This window comes from Cydia pomonella, chromosome 2 (assembly GCF_033807575.1).
Source record: "Cydia pomonella isolate Wapato2018A chromosome 2, ilCydPomo1, whole genome shotgun sequence".
Taxonomy (NCBI): domain Eukaryota; kingdom Metazoa; phylum Arthropoda; class Insecta; order Lepidoptera; family Tortricidae; genus Cydia; species Cydia pomonella.
In genome coordinates this window covers 28,200,765-28,221,416 of record NC_084704.1, presented here as the reverse complement: position 1 = coordinate 28,221,416, position 20,652 = coordinate 28,200,765, and the positions used below count along the sequence as shown (strand labels likewise).

Below are 20,652 nucleotides of genomic sequence, written 5' to 3'. Positions count from 1 at the left end.
GATATCACTTTTTGTTACCTCACCGCATTCGTCTCGACTTGATATGTAGAAAATATACGTATTATTTTAAAGATTTAAACCGTTGCCGTTGGTAAGTATTATATTCTACCTATTCGTGTGATTACTTGATAAGATTAAATTTAGGTAATTCATCATACATATAAAACAAACTAATTCAAAGAGGGTGTACAAGTCGTTTAATAAAATTTAAATTGTTAACAAATAAATTCTTTGCAAAAATATCCAACTTAACGTGGAATAAAATTAATTATGGAAGACCATTGAACAAACAATGACATAATAGTAATAAGATAACATTCTAGTTTAATTAAGATATAAATAAATCATAAAATAGTACATTACGATACAAGTGCGAAAAATAGGAAATTCGAAACGAGTGGCGATAAATTAAAACACGACCGAAGGGAGTGTTTTAAATCGACACGAGTTGCGAATTACCTATTCGCACATGTATCGTACAATGTTTTACAGTACATATGGCCCTTTAAATGTTCGACACAGTAACGTAATATGCTACTTCTCGCACTAGTGCTATAAAGTAGCCCCATATGTACTGTAATAAACTATTTAACAACTTTTCTTAGAATTAACTCAGCATTCTTGTAGATTAGATGAATCAAATATAAAATGTTGTACAAAAAATATGACTAAAATATGTTCAAAAAACTTGACGATAGAATTGTTTTAATTATATTAAAAAAATAATTTTATATACGGCTACAAACAAACCACGTAATACTACATAACATGTATAATTATGAATTAGCAAATATATTAGGGGCCTCCAAACATTTAGAACTGAGGGCCCCAGGGTCACGGCCAGGAATTTGGCACTATTTGCGGGCCAGACTGGCAGGCTGCACGGGCCGTAGTTTGAAGATCCCTAAACTACGAGTATATCAATATACTTCTGTACGAAATATTTACAGTAAGCTCCTAGCAAACAAGTTTCTGCACTAGGGGTTGTCAGTTATATCTGCATCTTACTGTACATGTCAGTGTTACATTAAATTATGACTCCTACCGGATATCAAAACTCTTAACATAGAGCAAAAACATTTCCAACTTACATACCTCAACAACATAAAAAATAACAATAATTTTCACCAATAATATTATAATATATAACTAAATAATATTTTACTACAATATAAGTAGTTAAAAAATGATATAAAATTCACATGATAATAAGGCACATTGTAAACATTATTTACCTTAGTTTGTACAGACAGCCGCATCGGACCGCGACCGTGGTGCGGTCTATATATCTCTTTTTCGCTCTCACTTATAGCTGCGTCCCTAACGGACGAACGACGCCACAATCTTACACACGATCAAACGTACACCGAGCCGCACCAAGGTCGCGGTCCGGTGTGGCCGTCTGTAGACATTGTTAGGTATTAACCTTAGGTATACGCCTTACGCCTTTACTCTTAAATTACTTGTAAAAAGTACTCTACAGGTTAGCGACAGCTGTTATTAGCTTGACGTAGATATCAATACCCTTTAAAAATGTGTCGGTCTTCAAAAACTCGTCGTGGTCATGCAGAAGCACTGGAGTATAGTTCATCGGCGAGAACCCCAGCGCAGGGATACCAACTTTGCGAACGTACCTACTGTCCGTAGCAGCAGGGAAAATTCTGCAGTCCAGTTTAATGTTCCTGAAATTTTACCAAAGAGGTTAATATGTGCGACCAAAAAGTGTGATCGAACCGAAACGAGACAATAATGACAATATTACAGTCAGTCAATATGTCAATTTATGTAAATAGTACTAGTGTGAGTGATACATTCCTCTGGTTTGATTCTCTCTTTCGTGCGCGTGTTCTCTAGTTTGTATTGCTCGGTGATAAGAGTCAATTTTGATTAACAAATAAAATACTATTATCGGGATCTATAACCAACCACCAAATAGTCAAACGGTAGGGAAATTGATTAATTTCTATTTAAAATTTTAAGCAGGTCAATATTCCTAATAATCACATTGACCTTTATCTCACATACGAAACAAATTGTTTGGATATTACAAAGTGATAACGACAGTATCTAGTTTAGTCACAGTTTAGTATACATTCATTCATGTGTAATTATAATTTTTGCATGTTCTCAGTGACAATAAAACAAAGGGCCGGCAACGGGCATGTAAAACCATTGGAGTTACAGGCGTCTATAGGCTACGGTGATCGCTTACCATCAGACAAGCCGTACGCTTGTTTGCCACCGACGTAGTACCTATTAAAAAATTCATACTGGTAACTTACATCTCATCGGCGGCAGCTTTGAATGCTACCCAGTAAGGGTTACTCGCGTCAAGTTTGGTGGACTCCACTTTGTCATTTCTCTGTTCAAACTCGTAAGTTACACCCTCCCCAGCTTCTTTGCACCATTGTTTGATCTAAAAAATAAGCCTTACGTTAGAAAAAAAAAACTAATACCTTGAAATGTGCCTACTTTGCTCCCCAGGGGGTAATTGTACTCCCAACAGTTTTTAAGTATTAAGTACAACAATTATAGTAGATGGACTACTTTATAGACATATCTAGCTTAATATGTTATTATAAAAATTTAAAATTAAATTTCCAATTTTGGCGCAAAGTGGGTTTAAATTATCGACTATGTAGAACGCGTCGTAAAAACGATTTCAATCGACACCTAAAAGCTCATACTCGTACATCAAAATTAACTCATTAATCAATACTAATTAGCGGCAATCCGCTACTGTGGAACATTTCCAATTTTACAGACTTCAATCATTCTCTACATTCATTTACAATGAGAAACATCTACTGAGCTTACCATATTCTCGAATTGCACATGGTCGACGGTAATAGCCAGCCTCATGTCGAACACCACACTTAGTTTTTCGGGAACGACATTCGATTGCACACCACCCTATTGAAGAAAACACAATTTGATCAGCTTTTGAATGTAACGAAAATACTGTCATTTACTAGGCAGTTCTTTATATAATTTCTGAATTGAAATAAAACGGTTCAAAAGGAGTGCAAATTTATTAATTGCTTCTGCCCACTTACCATTTTCAATTAAGTGGTCAGCTTGAAAATAAATCGCACGTTGCTCAATAATTTCCAATGAAGACTTAAATTTTAATAAACTATAAACAACAATAAAAATAAAATTGTATTGCTTACTTACTCCAACTAACTATGGTCCAAAGGTTCAAAACGTAATTAAGAATTAATATAATATGAAACTTTTCGGTTCATCTTTTTTTTTTTTAATTATTACGTTAGCGAACAACTCGCGAACGCGGAGCGATGCGTCGCGGCGCATTGACGTAAGACGCTGCGTTAGAACTGCGTCCTTGAAATAAGTTTCGCCTAAACGAAGATTAGAGTTAGTTTTAGACCATATTTGAGAAAATTAAGAGTATAGTAGCGTGGTTTTACGGTACTTCCAATTTATTATACACCAAAGGTAATGATATAAACTTACAAAGATCTGCGTCATATTTATCGTAGTCACATCTCCAGTTGTTAGTTTGGGGTCACTTTCCAGGATGCGTTTTTGTTGTTCCCGCAAGTCCATAAACTTATCGATGATATATCTCAGCTGTAAAAAACATCACTCATTAGTGTTAAGAAATTAATTATTTCTTTTTTATACATAGGTACATGAATAAGTTTTTGGCAAAAATTTCATTTTTGTTACAAGCCTTTGTCGCTGACTGTACTTTTCTTACCACAGGCAACTAATACTCATCGAGACAATTCTACAAACCCCAAACACAATTAGGTTGCGTTGTTTTATCACAGAGTTCCTAAGGCCACCTCCTGTCTCCATTATAAGATCAGCTAGATGGTACCATAATATTGCATTGTCACCCAACTCACATATGTATGCAAATTTTTAGCTCATACGGATATCGGAAAGTGGATCAAATTTAGCTTCCAAGATTTGACCCACACTAACTAACAAACTTACATACCTTCTAACAGGGCAAGTTAAATAAAAGCTTGTAATAGTACATTACGATACAAGTTCGAAAACAAGGAAATTCGCAACGAGTGGCGATAAATTAAAACACGACTGAAGGTAGTGTTTTAAATCGACACGAGTTGCGAATTACCTTTTCGGACGTGTATTGTACGTTGTACAGTAAGTGGCTCTTTACTTTTTCGACATAGGCACGTATTGTGCTCATTACCGCACTAGGGCAGTAAAGTAGGACCATATGTCCTGTAATAATAATTACAGAGATTATTCAAATATGTTCCCTGAATAGGGTTATCTATTCAGTTCAGTTATCACACACAAAAGTACCTACATAACAAGGTTCGCGGATAGAGTGAGCTGCAAAATTGCACAGACATTTTAGGAATGGAATTCATTCAAAAAGTGGGTATGCACTTTCTCACCTCGATGTACCAACGGAATTCTCACTGTTTAGAAACCTATGTTTGACAATGAATCGCGTTGTCCCTCTCTGACGCATAAGTCCAGTTAAACATTTCAACTGGTCACTTTAATCGTATATCGTAGGTATGCAATTTTGTAACTGGGACTGGGAGTACGTAGAGGTAGTACTATTATCCATGGGCATCGCCAAAGGGGCCAACAAATTTTCTAACTAAATGTATGCCCCTAGCCCATCAGCTGGCGATGTATATTCTGTGACAGCCTCACCTTTTCACCAGCCGTGTTCGGAAGAATGAGGGAGCCGTGTCCGGGCGTTCCAGGGCAGTGAACGTGAATTTCTGAAAATACACAATATTTCTTTATTTGGGGCATTACAATAGGTAGAAATAATTATTAATTTTCTCGTGCTTCAAAAAGTGAATCAAAACAAGTTGATTACAATATTCGACTGCGGTTAGGCTTCGCAAGTAATTTGAATAAAGCTTATGCATCTCTCTCACAACTGTGACGAATCTAAAAGCTACTAAAGAGTTACGTATGTGATATTTCATAAGATTTCGAGAATAAATTATAATTATTTAGTGTTGAGATATGTAAAACTAATGGCATTCAGTGAGTAGTGATAACAAATGTGATTACGTTTACCCGAATATTTGTTAATTAGTCTGTCGGTACTCGCGAAAATGAGCCTTCCTTCGTACCCGCCAATTCTAATCATGAGAAAGTATAAATATAACGTACCATGTACGACATGGGGTGGAAGATTCATTCTCGCTATGGCGCTTGAACCAGTAACATTTAGTACGAAGGCTACTGTTAGTTAAGATTGTTGAAGTAAGAACTTGGAGTAAAATAAAAGTAATTGTTTGTACCAAGGATTTTGATTTTCACACGTACATAGGTAGGTACATACAGGTTGATAATTCAACCAATTCATAGAAAAAAATTTTAAATACAACCTTCATTGGGTCTACGGGTGGTATTCCACCTATCTAATTTCTTGGACCAATGTCCATTATACTATAATGTTATAAGTTATAACAACTTAAGGCGTTTATGTTTAATATAGGTAATAACACATTTTTAGACTTAAAAAACTTACGCCATATGCTTCGCTCGCCATAGAACAAGATGAATTCTTCATCAGGGCTCGCGATCCCTTCATCTAACCCGAATCCCACGTTCAACGCCTTGAACTCGGGAGTATGCACGAACTTCATCATGCCATCATGGCCCCCAATTTCTTCATCTGCAAAAGTTATCAGTACAGTATATACAGTGGTCTTATTAAAGACTATATACAGACCCGCCCCGGGTTCGCATCACGGGGAGTAAAGCGTAATAAAACATTACACTTTCCAACAACACAACACTCAAAAAGACAATAAAATACATTTTATAGTTCGTGTCATCCACGATGACGCGCAGATTTGTCAAATCTAACCTTTAATTAGATGACAATACGAGTCAAAGCACGCGTCTTCATGCATGACACGATCTATATGCCTCTGAATCCAGTCATCAACATACTTCAAGTAACAACCATCACCGCGAAAGTCTATTGTCTATTAATTTATTATTATTTGGGAACTGCGCGTTTCACCAGGTGTAGGCCAGTGGGTGTGGGAAAGCTTAAATTTTTTGCGCGAATTTTTTTATTTGCGATTACTTCTGAGATGGTGTAAAACCCATTATAATCTGTATGAAATTCTCAAAGTAACGTGTTTGATTTGATAATGATTCATATTGTAAATAGCTTTGCTAATATCACATTATATGTGATATTTTTTTAAGAAGTTTAGAATGGGTATAGAATGTTATCCTTAAAAGATACTCGTAGACATATACCATCGCGGACTTTTTGTAGCGCAATGTAAGAGAGACAATTCCACCATGCATTGTGTTGTTTTATCGCTGGCCCAATATTACAGGGTTCTATGTTACATTTTCAAGATAGTTGAAATTCGACTCCATATCACTATGAAAATGTTCAAATTTCAGTACGATAAAAGTGAAACAGAGAAGCCTGTAATATTGGCCAGCGATATCTCAAACGGATTGGGCAGCGTTTTCGAATAAAACTCCATGCCAGCGTGATTTTTTCCGACTTCATTAGCAAATATCGTAATTTTTCAACCAACATTACACCTATACCTTCCGCAAAAATCACTCTATTCATAGGTAAAAACCGCATGAAAATCCGTTTAGTTGTTGTTGAGTTTATCGCGAACATACAAACATACAAAAAAACGCGCGGCGGGAGACTTTGTTTTATAAGATGTCTAGATAAATTATTTATCTTCGAAGAAACAATATTTGTTCAAACATTGAAAGTACGCATTTAATCATTGCTCAGTAAACACACAGAGACGGTATCTTAATTAGTATGTAGATAATAACATTTTCTTTTAAACATACTCGTATGTTGGAAATGATAACTTCAACTCAGTTTACTTTCTTAGCTACTTTACTTGCTAAATCATGAAACTTATAACAATAACCCTCAGATTTCAATACCTATGTTTGGGGTTTGCGATTAATTCAAAATCAAATTCTCAATTCAATGGAATATTACTTGTATATTTTGTAGGATTTTTCACATTTAGCGGGACAGATTGTAGTAGTTTACCAAAATTGTGATTGTAGTTGTGTAGTTATCATCAAGTGAGAATTGATGGCGGATTCTAGCGAGATCGAGAGTTCTATTTGTATAGGATATAGGCACACCTAAAGCGATTTGACTTTTTTAGGGTTCAAAGTTAAATGTAATTAGTGCATTTACCCTCAAAATGCGACATTCGGAGATGAGGAAATATAAACTGGATTAATTATCCGTCTAAAATTTTTATGAAGTCATTTATTTTGGTCATCAAATTAATACAATAAATGGTTGTCAAAAATCTTGATTTATCACAATTATCACTTTTTAGACTGTGGAAGTATAGTATGTGTTGTCAATTGTAGCTGGTTAAGTTAAAAAGAATTTAATTTAACACGATCATGCTAACTTTATATTTACAGGTACCTAACCCGGGTAGGTTAAGTAATTAGTAAAGGGTTAAGAAATTATCTATTGCTTTCTGGCATCATAAAAATCACGGGTTGTGTTCTTTGTGGGAGTTAGGTACCCGTAAAGTATATAAAATATTACGGTACGCGTAATATTTTATATATTTAGGTGCCAGTAGGTTTACTAGGTAGAAAAGTTGGGTTTATTATTGTTTACCTGGAACGAATGAGATGTGAAGAGTCCTCTTCAACTGCACTTTGGTAGCCTTCAGTTTACGAATAGCCTCCAGGTATTGTATACCAACGCATTTCATGTCTTGAGAGCCACGGGCAAAGATCTTTCCATCCTTATCGATGTGGGCACTGAAGGGTGGGTATGACCAACTTTTCTGCAATAATAACAGATGGTTACCACTACTACTACTAGTTTACAGCTAGATCTATCATAAATAAAAGTAGTATTAGAATACAAGTGGCCAACAGCGAAAAAAATCGATGAGTGCTTTAAAAGCTTAAAGCAACTTAATTAGCTATTGCTAGTTCCACTGTGTGATCCTGGCCTGACCACGACTGTTGAATAATAGTTGAGTATCTCTTGCTTCCACATCTAAATTTCACACTGCAGCTGCGCTCTCATCACAATCGCGAGGAAAAACTCCCAATTCATAACTAGTAGGGAATTATAGTATGTACTGCGATAACTTAAGGCTGCACCCGACGTCAACGACCTCATGCGTGCGGGTGGAGCTCATACCTATCACTGCACCACCCGCTGCAGAAGATCGAGCTCGCAGCGCCCTATGTTCGATAGAAATTCGAAATAGAATTTCGCTTGCTCGCGCGCGCAACGTATCACAGGTCCGTCTAGCAACACGCACGACTTGCCCCGCACACGAGAGCGGGGTAATGCTAGGAGCCTAGACGAGGTATAAGCTTACTTAAAAAAAAATTACTGTCTTGGGTGAGACTTAAACTCACGGCCTCTGGATAGATACTACAGCGCATCTGAGCCACCAAGACCTCATCCATAGGCAGCAAAGTTCAAGTCTCACCCAAGACAGTAATTTTTCCACTTTTAAATTTATTCTCAGCTTAATAGCATCGTTCGCAGACGTTTCTGCTTGTTAAAAATTAATTTTTCATATATTTTCGGTAAAAGTTGCAGTACCACAACTGAAAGAAATGGGAGTGACTTCAAGATTATTTTTCTTAACTTATTTAAATTAAAATAGATTTCCAGAAAAACCATATCATTTCTCATATCTTGTAGATGGTTATATATTTTTTTTTGCTCAGAAAGTGTCATATTTAATATAAAAAATGGTTCAGAGTAACTCAGTTTTACGGTATTTTGCGGGAGGAGGAACCTTAAATGTCTACCTACTGCAAATTCCTGGGATGGCACCAAATATCACTAACCTTATTACCGTCCCGTGGTCGGATCATGAACTATGACACAGTTTCTCTCCCTTCCTTCCAATAGTGACGTTAACCCGTCGCTTTCAATCGATGCAATATCGGGTCAGTAAAAATAATCAAATTTCAATTCGAATTTCAGCAAATTTAGACCCTTGGGAGTTGTGGTAAACAAATATGGTGCTTACCCTCCGAGTCCCACGGACGCAAAAAAGACAATCAAAAACCTTAAGGTAATTTTTCTATTGGCCAAATTTTATTGACCCTGCTACAGTCGACGTCAGATATGTTTACATTGTTCGCCTTATTTAGAAAGGAATAAGGTACAAGTGTAATCATATATTTGACGTCGACTGTACTTAAAGAATACTAACTTCGAACACAGGCACGACATCCATGTGCGAGTTCAGCAGTATCGAAGGACGAGCCGGTTCCGAGCCTCGCCATGTTAAAATGACGATTGGCTTCTTCGGTACGATCTCGTGAACTACGAATTCCAGACCGAGCGATGACGCTTGCTTTTTCAGGAAACTTACGCAGGCATCTGATGAACAATACATAATAAGGTAATGTCAAGTTTTCATAATGAAAATAGTTTCTGTCGTTGTTGGAGATCCCTAAGCCCGCCGCCAAGAAGCTCTCATTTTGAAACGAAATGCTGATATAACGTGAAATAACAAAATATCTATGGCTGGTTAATACCTACACTAATGCTTTTTGTCGCTAAGAATATGAGAGCATACCTACAGTAAAATGAGAGCGTAACTTCCTTGAATGGCGGCTGGCCAGCCCGCGTAGCCCACGTGCCAATCGTTAACGAAACGCAACTGTCACTGTCGCACTAAGCACTAATATGGGAGAGTGATAAAGAGAGATGACTACGATACGCTACGGAGAACTAACGATTGGCACTTGGCTACGCGGACTGGTTCTTGTGTTTGTAAATTGGACCCGGGTACGTCCTTAAACTACGTCCATAAGAGAGGTATGGGCATTGTGAATGTCATCTCGCTTTGTGTGGTAGGGCACAGCCAGTCGATGTCATTCCAGATCTAGAGCAGAGCCCAACTGGGGAAGTACCTCCACCTTACAGAAAACAGCAGCCAAATAACATTAGACCCTACTCATAGTGTTGTGTTCCTGCCGGTGAGCAAGGTTGCCTGAGCTCAACGAGGGGGGGCGGGTTTAGGGTCGGCAACGCGCATGTAACTCCTCTGGAGTTGCAGGCGTACATAGGCTACGGAGACTGCTTACCATCAGGCGGGCCGTATGCTTGTTTGCCACCGACGTAGTATAAAAAAAAAAATTATAATCTTATAAGACATTGCATTGCCCAAATTGTAGACACTACATGGATTGCGATGTCGTCATTTGAAGTGGCATAAAACATTGAGATATTATCTAAACAGTAACAAAAGTGGGCACTATTCTCATTATTCAATTGTAGGTACCAGGATGGACTCAATTGGTTGCATGCCAGCCCTATATCGTATAAGCCAAATGGTGCACATCCTGAGGGTTACTGCCATCTAACTGGGCCTTGATTATTGACAATAATAAATGAGAATATCTGAGAGACTGAGCTTTGCTCAGTAAACATATAAAAACTCAAAAATGCGCATTTTCCCAGAGATAGCACCTACCTAGATCTATTTTTCGCCATCGAAAACCTCCATATAGCAAACTGCATCAAAATCATAAGAGTTGTTTCAGAGATCCCCAAAATATATAAATATACATATACACAAGAATTGCTTGTTTAAAGGTATAAGATATATCTATAATGCTATCTATTCACTTTGTGCATGGTTTGTTATCATAATTTCTCCAAACATTGGGCGCTTTTAATAATTAAACTCCATCATCTCACTCTCATCATATTTTTGTTTAAAAGTATATAGTTCCAGATTATTTTTTTACGGTATTTTTCGGAAAACGTTTTTTCTAGATTGCGATTTCTGCCATTCAAAATTTTTTATACTTAAATGTTTCTCTATAGTGTTCTTCCTGAAAGCATATCTAACTATTCACATATTTTTCAATAGCTTATTTTCTTGATAGGTTTTCTAACCATTCTCATAATTTGGAATACCTTTTTTTATTATAATAAACAAGGCACAAATAACTTCCTTTTGTCAATCATATGCGTTTTAGCCAATAAGTCTGCCTGTTCTTTCTTACCTAGTTATATTTTCCTTTCTTGCTTCTTTGTAGTTTTATATGTAAAATGTATTTGTTTCAAGCTTACTTTATTTCAAATTGATCATATAACAAATTGTATTGTCCTGGCTGCACTACAAGATAAAATCATCTATAATTATATTTCATAGTAGTATTAAGGTTAATGTAAACTAATTATAGTTTACATTAAGCATTGATAAAAATATTAGATAAGATTATGGAGATATTGTCATCCTGTCAATGTTTCTTATAAGAAATTATAGGAGTTTTCATGAATTTTGTCTTAATATAAAATAATTATGTGATCTTATTATGTTATACCTAATATACAATATATTGTTTAAACTAGTGAGAACCATTAAGGGAATGTTTAACTGTATATTTGCAACCTTATCTCCCACTCATTTGTTTCCGTTTGCTTTTCTTCAAATAAAAAAATTAAATATTGTGATATAGCTTACTTACCATAATTGATGTTTGGCTGCACACTCGGTATCTGCAGATATTCCACAAAATTTGCAATGGCCGGATTACTGGCATACGACATGACTGTAGGTGCACTGTACTCATTCAGAGCTCTATCTAGGGCAGAAATGATAGCAGATTCAAACCCCGCACCTTATATACCGACCTACGTCGTCTTGTGAGATAACAAATTGGATACGCTTCTAATTGTAATAAATGTCTGTTTTTTATTATGTTCCATTAGTTTATCAATAAAGCAAACATGTAAGGTTTTCGTAACCAATCGTGTGTATTCAATCAATTTAAATAGAATTTCAACACTATAAAAATTCTTTTTCATTCATATTCTTTATATTCATATTGAATTCATCTTTTTACATTAAATAGGGGTATTTTTTTACTTAATAATTAATACTAACTCTTTTGCTATATTGATATTTTTTTGATACTTAATATAATATATATTATGATTTAGATTTTTGACGTACCACGAAACAAGCTCTTGACAATGACATTGACTGATTTAAGGGCTACATACATAGTGATTATATGCTCTTTGGTTCTCAGTACAAAATTTTATATAGGTGGTGGGTGGGCAAGGGCAACTTGTCGATTTTAATCATGTTATATATCGATTATCTTTACACAGCGGAACGGAATAGCGATTAATATATCTTTAGAGTGGACGTAATTGGCGCTTGCCATTTTCAAGTTCAACCGAAACCATCTTGTATGCCATCATGTAGCGTGCATGTAGCACGGCCTTAAGGCCAGTCCATACGAGATTCCTTCTTCCCCAATCCAATAATTTCGACCGATAAAATTGAAGTGTGAACGCTAGAATATCAATTCGTGACGCTAGTATACACGTTTGGGGGCATTTTTAAATTTACAGCGTGCAAATATCACCATAAATCTGAAATTGGTGATTCAATTGGAGATAGGCGCCAATTTATTTTCTGATCATATCGAGCGATCCCGTCTGGACTAGCCATTATCCGAAAATCCGACGAATGTCAAATTTACTGTCAATGTCATTTAAGAACATGAGACGCATCGCGTTTGGCTTTGCGTAGTCAGTGTCAGAGTTCCTGTTCCTGATCGTTGCAGTTAAACAGCGTAATTTACATTACTAGATTTGCGAATCACAAGTTTTCGGCGAAATTTTATGACGCACTTTTAAATCGTAGTAATAATAGTTCCGTTATGGGTGACGAATACCATAAGCTAACCGCGGAACTTGACGCAAGGGAAGTACTGCAATACTTAAATCATCTAGGAATTCAAAATATAAGCGGAGAGGTTTTGAAACACTTTATTACAGGTATGGTGCTATTATTTGAGTACTGAAACATTTTCGAAGTATTGCAGGTAGTGCTTGGTATAAATTAATAAAGTAATTGACTAGTTTGTTTTAAAGTTATGGCGGCACCCTAATAACTTTAAATTTGTATTTCGAATACTATAATTCTTTGTTATTGCTTTTACAGATTTAAAGAAATTAATCAAGTATGATCTTCAGCAGAAATATGCAACTGATCATGAGAACATTCCAACACAAGGTCCGGAAAGGCTCCATAGTGCTAGTACATTTTCATCCAGGATTAGATCTCGAATGTCAGATAGCACAGATTTAAAATGTAATAGAGATTGCCTGACTAGAAGAAAGGCATTGCACACACGCAATATACAGTCTGCTCCTAACATTCGGCAGACAGTGCCAGAGGAGAAACCGTTAAGAAGGGCTTGCTCTTGTGTCAGAGTTGAGAAGAAGGAGTCTACATCCAGTCAAATGAAAACCACTACTACCACATCAAACAATAATAGTATGTAGTGTAATAACATAATAAATAAAATATACCATGACCAATCTAAAGACACTAAGTCCTAATATACTTTGAAGCAATTTTTTGCACCTACATGTTGTTGGATATTCATATTAGACTCCAACATTGCCTTTTAGACTTTTTCTTTAAAGCCAATTAATTAATGTTTAAATAAATAGGAGCAAAGTGGAAATTTCACAGACTGCAATTTCAAAAATTGCTATTATGCCTTGTAATAATTTATGCTCATTTCAGTTATAAGAGTTGCAAAGCCACCAGCAATGAAGAAATGTGATCCTGTATCCCTGTATCATTATTACACATCACTTTGGGAGAAGTACAAGCCTAATGTTCCAGGAGAAAATACCTGGTCAGACTTGAGGTGGAGTGTGAGACAGAAAATGGCAGGTAGTGCCAGCCAAACACATAATAAAATAAGCAAGGTGAGACTAACATTTTAATACATTTATGTGTAATGAAAATAAGTCAGTTTGTATGGAACTATGTGGTAGCAGGTTTGAGCTTTATACTGTGTGACATGATATTGTATCAACATACCACATCCACTCAGTCTGCATGGAAAGATAAGTGTCATAGACTATAAGGGAACCAATACATTTCACTACTCATCACTTTCCGCACAGACTTAAGTCTCCATATATGTTTGTTAGCAGTTAAGATATAATCTGCTTATTGCTAGCAGCTACTGCAGTAAATAACAAAGTCAAGAAATTTGATTTCATTACTAGTTCATGCCTTATCATTATCTCAATGGCAGTCAGTATGAAAGCCGCTAGGGACCTCATACTATTGTCATTGTGACAAGTTACCAAATGGAAAATGAAAATCAATTTCCTTCATCATACAATGACAGAGATAATAAATTCTTTTCTCGCACTTGATTAGGCTTGAGTCGGTCAGGACCGAAGAACTAAAAGGAATGAAATCCCACCACAGACCGAAAGGAACTAGTTCATCTTAAGCGCTCTTAATCGGTCTCGGTCCTTTAGTTCAGTAGTCGGTATGTCAGCGGGCCTACCGCGAACCACGTTCGACGGGTTGCCTCCCTGTCACACTTACGTACGAATTTACAAGTGCGACAGAGAGGCAACACGTCGAACGTGTAGCGTCGCGGTAGGCCCTCAGTAACAAGTAACAAATCGGTCGGGAGCGAATGATCGGAATGAGTCAAGGTCAAGAAATTCGCTCTCTCACGCTCTCGCTCTGTTTATTTGCGAGCGAGAGCAAGATATAACCTAGTCATACTCATTCAGATCTCGAGATTTGCTCGTGAACTAAAGGAACTAAAGGACCTAAAAGAGCGAACTAGTTCGTTTGACCGATTGACCGAGATCGGAGCGCTCTTTTTAAAGACCGAGCGGGCACAACTCTACACTTGATCATGTTTGTGATACTGTTAAAAATTTAAGGCAGAGTGAGTAAGGAACTTGCTGTGCAAAGCAGTTCAATATGCCTTACCTGAGGCTGCATAAGTGTTTACCTTGTGAGAGGTATGTCTACAGTTTTACATAAACTTAGTTGCTTTGTGTGTCTTGATGCTGCTCATTCTGTCTGGACCTGCCTATTTAAACATATGTTTTACTGTGCATGTAAACACCACATAATATTTATTTTTATTAATTTGATTATTTGTTTTTATCTTGTTCTAGATTCCGGATAATCCCAAAGTATTTGATAAATGACAAATATCTTTTAACATCAATGTATCAGTGGATCACATTAAAAGATATAGATATTTGAACTTGGGAATGGCATCCAGAGTTTTCAATGAAATTGATGTAAAGTAGCAAATATAAATAATAATAAATAAATATTATAGGACATTATTACACAAATTGACTAAGTCCCACAGTAAGCTTAATAAGGCTTGTGTTGAGGGTACTTAGACAACGATATATATAATATATAAATATTTATAAATACTTAAATACATAGAAAACACCCATGACTCAGGAACAAATATCCATGCTCATCACACGAATAAATGCCCTTACCAGGATTTGAACCCGGGACCATCAGCTTCGTAGGCATGGTCACTACCCACTAGGCCAAACCGGTCGTCGAATATATATTGCTAATATGGTTTACCTGCCTGTTTACACCTTGATTAATGTTTAGTGTAACACTAATCAATGTGTAAATAGGCCCATTGTTTAAGTGACTGGTGTAACATTCATAAATAAAATTGTTATTATTTCTGGTTAGTTTCTGGAGCATATTTTCATAAAAAAATATGACTTGTGTTCATAATAAAATGTTGCACACATTTGAGTATGCACAGTCGGCGTCTAAGATATGTATACATTTTTCGCCTTATTACAAAGAAGTAAAGTGCAAAAGTGTAAAGTAAACATATCTTTGCGATTTATTGTACACAGTTGGCTTCTGTCTATATTCTCTTTGTATAATGGCAGTAAAGTTAAGTAACAATTTTCAATGATTTTTAATAATTAATTGAACCAATTCTTTCAAGTTAAGCTAAACCACACCTGCTGTAAAAATAAAATGTACAATACCTTCTGTTTGTTATTTTTTATTTCTATACTAACATTTTACCTTAAATATTTAAACCTGATCTAATTTATACCGGGACTGCCTTTCAGTGGTAATGCCGTGCAAGTGAGTTAGAATTCGTTCTTCAATTCTTTCAGCTGCAGACATTGTGAGAATTAATGTGTCATGTTTCAACATGGAGTACACATTCAGTCCATAAACTGGCATAATATTGACATGTGGCATAGCATCAGTGGCCACTGTTATATTTCTTGATACAAAATCAGTGCTGAAAAAGATATAAAATTAGTAAAAATCAATAATAGTGTTAATTTTAACAATGCAACTCAATACCCTCATCCTGCTTGTTTGTATAGTGTAATCAAGTTTAATTAAATAAATGAAACTGGCAAAATGCCCCACTTTGTTGCTTGCCATAAGGAGGCCTTGACAGATAAGATACAAGCAAATCTCATCCTTATGGCAAGCGCCAAAGTGGGACATTTCGATCACAAATTATTAATTACTTACTCATCAATAATTAGGACTGACGGTCCCCAATTCCTTTGCTCAATAAGCTCAGTGAAATATTCTGGTTCATCTGTGGGCAGTTCAAGGTCTCTAACTATGTGTAGGTCATCTTGGGCAAATTTACCAGATAGTGTAGACGTCAGACCATGCAGTCTAAGATGAAAGGGCAACATGAAGAAGTGGGTTGTGCCCGAGCGGGGTCCATGGACTACACCGCCTCCACGCCATAAAGGCGAGCGAATCGAGCCATGTCTGGCTCTGCCCAGACCTTTCTGAGGCCAAGGCTTTCTACCTCCTCCACGCACCTCTGCTCTGGTCTTCGTGTGAGCCCACGACACCCACCGGTACTTCCTTTGCCACACCACATTACGATGAATTATATCTATTCTAGGCACCGTTGCATATACCGAAGGGTGCAACTCGAATAATCCCAATTTCTGTTCCTCGATCGTATCCAAGTTTTCAATCCATACTTCGCGAGGCTTGGTATATTGGGGGGAAACCTTCCACTCTTTTTGCTCACCGTTAACGAATTATCCTTAGATGTTATAATAGAAGCATTGGCCGAAGCAAAGGCTCGTATTTGCGGCTTTATTGTTATATGAAGGTTTTTCAATGCGTTTAACAGTATCGAATTCATTGTAAGTTTCAGCAGCGAGTAAGTCTTTTAATCAAAAAGTGTACACCATAATCGCTTTTAATGCTAAAATTAATCAAAGTAATCAAATCAATTAAATAACATAACCTCAACACTAAAAATTCACTGCTAAATGTAACTACAACCATAGATACGATAAATATGTGTTGCAAAGAGCATATAATCACTACGTTTTAAGAGACGGGACTTCCATACTAGCGAGTGGACTCAATTTGTTTCGCAAATCATTACCAAAATCTACGACAAAGAACTGTCAAGGAACCATAATACCAACATAACCGATTTAAATAGTGTAGTACGCTACACGCTTGTTTCAAATATATCGATTTAAATAGTGTAGTACGCTACACGCTTGTTTTAAACGCATTCTTATCGATATCAAATTTTCGATGTGTTTAAAGCCTGCTGCACCAAAATAAGGTCAAAAGTATCTAAAGCAATACGTACCGGTCTTTATCCAAGGGAAAATTCGCCATAAAATCCCTTTTTTCGTGATTTTCTCGAGTGGCTCGCTTGCCACATATTTCACACTTAGTAAACCATTTTCTCGGTGGCATTATAACAAAGTCGCTCTTTACTCTGATGACGGTTCACTATTTTCGATATTTTCACTAAATAATAAAGAAATTGCACGAAATACCCGAACAAAACATTGAAGCCTTCATAACCACAAACTATATAGAGATGCTACGCATCAGACGGACAACTCCTGTACTAGGGATTTAGCCAATAAGGAGCTTCGACTTTAGAAAGTGACAGCTACTTTTTTTTTTAATTGAAGCATGAAATTGTAGGCAAAGGCGTGCATATTCCGCCATGTTATAATGCTTCATTGTTTTTTTAGGTTGATTTAAAGAAAAGAAAACAAGTGCTATTATTTAGATAATGATTTATTTTTTGATTTTTTCTTACATTTATGGAAAGCTTTTTTTGCATGTTTGTTAAAGTACTAACATTTATTCTTAAAATATCCTTGCCGTTTAAAATTTTGTTGATGGTCGTGCACCAATTGTATATTGCAAATCGGATAGTAATGGCCAGGAATAATTCAGCTACAAGCTTTTTGTGTAAACAACACTTTATAAACTTGAACGAATACCTGTCAAGGACCAGTTTTCTTATATTTTGAGTTATGTAACTTCGATGTGGTTCCTTGTCCAGGTATTCGTTCGTCGTCTTTACAATAAGCCCAAAAAGTCTCACCGCATACTCCGAGGGGTAGTTTTATCTTTTATTAGCAATTTTATATTCCCTATGATTAATCCAGCGATGGATTGAAGTTTCCTCGGTCGTCAAATTTTCCCGACAAGTTGGACAATCTACCTTTTTTAATATTTTACCAACCAACCATCCCGCGGAGTATGCGCGTGAGTGTACATGCAAACGCTCACGCCGAGCTTGCAGCTGAATGTTTTCTTGCCTCATATAATCCTCCAATACACTATCGGTCACAGCGACACTTCTTTGGGGTTCGGGCACTTCTGTCTTTTCGAACAATGGCTTAATCTTAATTATTTGACATCCAGAGTCATCCTCACAGTTGAAACCTTCTGAATGAAATTTAATAAACCTGGTTATGAGGAGCGACCTGAATGTCTGTGTAAAGTTGTGGCAATTGGGGTCATTATTTCTAAAATTATAGGCACGTACTTGCCCAAAAAAGTTTTCGATTGGGTCAGAATTAAAATATCTGGTGCGCATGATTTTTATATTTTTAGACTCAAAAAATTGCCACAACCTTTGCATACTTTTAAGAGTCACTAGCCAATTCTGTAAGGTGTGCGGAGGCACCCGAGGGACTTGTCCAGTATGCGGGTCAACAAATTTCATGTCTTTAAGTTTGTCAATAGCCTTTTGCCAAAAGGCGTGATGGCTTGATTTTTTAGTAACAGCTTTTCTTAAATCTTTTCCCTTGGTTCTAAGAGCCGCTCCGTTGCACGAATCAAAAAGGTCGTCAAAAAATGATACGATCTCCGCTGTATTTTTCAGCGTATCACTGACTTCTCTCCCATCCGAATAATGAGCTGAAATAATAATAATAAGGTTAAATAAGTTATACTGTCTTATTCCTTAACTTAATAGTGAAATAGTAGTAAGTAAATAATAGGGGCTATTTTTTTTATACTTAGTGCATTTGCCTGAATTACAGGATCGCGATTTTGTATAGACATTGTAAGTCAATGCCCATTTATAAAGCTACAAATTACAATTGAAGGTAATAAAATTGTAGTTATTTCTACTATAAACTCACTAGCAGGTTTATTGTAGGTATGGTCCTCATGTTCAGTCTTCTTAGTATAGCAGTGATCAGTCCATGTGCCCACTGAAAATTTTGAAATAGAAATTTATAAAAACCAATTTCTAAAAGCACTCTATGTAGAACCTCCATAGAGCACAGTCTATAGATGTAAAATAAATGTTTTATGATTTCTACGTTCACAGAGCAATAGCATGTCACATAAAATCTAGCAAAAAGATGATAGTCTTAGCTTGTTAAATTTAGGACATATAAAATATTACATGTTTTTAAACACCGGTAGCCTTAGGTCACAATAAATAATAGTACCTATTTGATACAGAATGGCCATGCTATGTCTCACTCTGCAGAGGCTGATTGATAGGAGATTAGTAGGTAAACAATGCAAAATGTTGGTGTATTGTCAAACATCATTTACAACAGCGGAAACTTGAAATATAATTGAATGACAAAGCCCTAGGAACTCTCACACTCATTGAAATGTGTACAGACTTCCCATGCACACATAAGTGTGCAAGTTTTGCAGTATGATGTGTTAGCCCTGTTCTTAGGTGGTAGCGAACAGAGCAGTCGCCCAGGCCTTGCTATTGCAGCGAATCACACAACCCAAGAAGAATATTTTTTTAATCAACACAATAGGCAGTGGGCCTTGCATAAATCTGCTGCCCAGAGCTCCACAATGGTTTAAGCCACCTCTGTGATTAAAGTATTTTTTTAAAATAATATATATAATTTCTGAACCAGATTCAAATTAAAACTGTTCCCATTGATTTTACAGTTCATAAACTATTATTTTAATATAACTATAAAAAAAAATGCATATTTTAAAAGGAGAATAAATTGTATGAATCATGTGGTATTTATCTAAAGGGACCCTGTTACGTGACATAGTTTAATTAATTACCACATGGTATTTAAAAAATGAATGAAGCTTTTTTGTAAGCAAGATCAAGAGCACTAATTTTAATACAGAGATATGCTAACAGCTTTGCTAGTTCGTTATATATTCTACCATACGCGTAATATATTAGTAAGTTTAATATAACTCAAAATACAATACTCTCTTACCTTCACTATCCTCAGAGACCGATGGTGAGCCACTTGCAATCTCACTTTCAGAAAATAACGTCGGGTAAGACCCGATACGTAAGCGACCTGAATCCGTGATAAACCGTCGTTCGAAGTGTTTGTGGCACACAAACCTCTTCTTACGAAGGTCGTTCGGACTCAGATTATAAAGTTGGCCACTTCTTATACGATTTAACCACTTTTTCAGTCCTATCTCTTTTGTGGGAAACCGGTGCAACTTAATATTGTCCTGCCGTTTACTCTCACAGTTTTCAACACAGCACTTATTGTACATCGTGATAAATACCACGGCACAAAGATCATTA

The 20,652-nt window shown here is 36.3% G+C and overlaps 3 protein-coding genes across 3 annotated transcripts; 1 reads left to right on the top strand and 2 right to left on the bottom strand.

Annotated features, from left to right (window-relative positions):
- Window positions 1-630: 630 nt before the first annotated feature.
- On the bottom strand, window positions 631-11,784 carry LOC133534824 (aminoacylase-1-like). The gene is made up of 9 exons (XM_061874112.1): window positions 11,473-11,784; window positions 9,201-9,370; window positions 7,628-7,799; window positions 5,504-5,650; window positions 4,669-4,739; window positions 3,478-3,594; window positions 2,818-2,913; window positions 2,283-2,416; window positions 631-1,682 (listed from the first exon to the last, which is right to left on the bottom strand). Exons 1-9 carry the CDS (start codon window positions 11,552-11,554, stop codon window positions 1,478-1,480), a joined length of 1,194 nt encoding a protein of 397 aa, XP_061730096.1. The 5' UTR covers window positions 11,555-11,784; the 3' UTR covers window positions 631-1,477.
- A 336-nt stretch (window positions 11,785-12,120) lies between these two features.
- On the top strand, window positions 12,121-15,839 carry LOC133534828 (uncharacterized). Its single transcript, XM_061874117.1, has 4 exons — window positions 12,121-12,796; window positions 12,963-13,298; window positions 13,554-13,741; window positions 14,969-15,839. The coding sequence occupies exons 1-4, from the start codon at window positions 12,679-12,681 to the stop codon at window positions 14,999-15,001; spliced, it is 675 nt and encodes a 224-aa protein (XP_061730101.1). The 5' UTR covers window positions 12,121-12,678; the 3' UTR covers window positions 15,002-15,839.
- On the bottom strand, window positions 15,837-17,139 carry LOC133534827 (large ribosomal subunit protein uL4m). Its single transcript, XM_061874116.1, is given in 3 exon segments — window positions 15,837-16,101; window positions 16,344-16,863; window positions 16,866-17,139. Coding segments are annotated over 3 exon segments (855 nt in total). The 5' UTR covers window positions 16,984-17,139; the 3' UTR covers window positions 15,837-15,884.
- Between the last annotated feature and the right edge of the window lie 3,513 nt (window positions 17,140-20,652).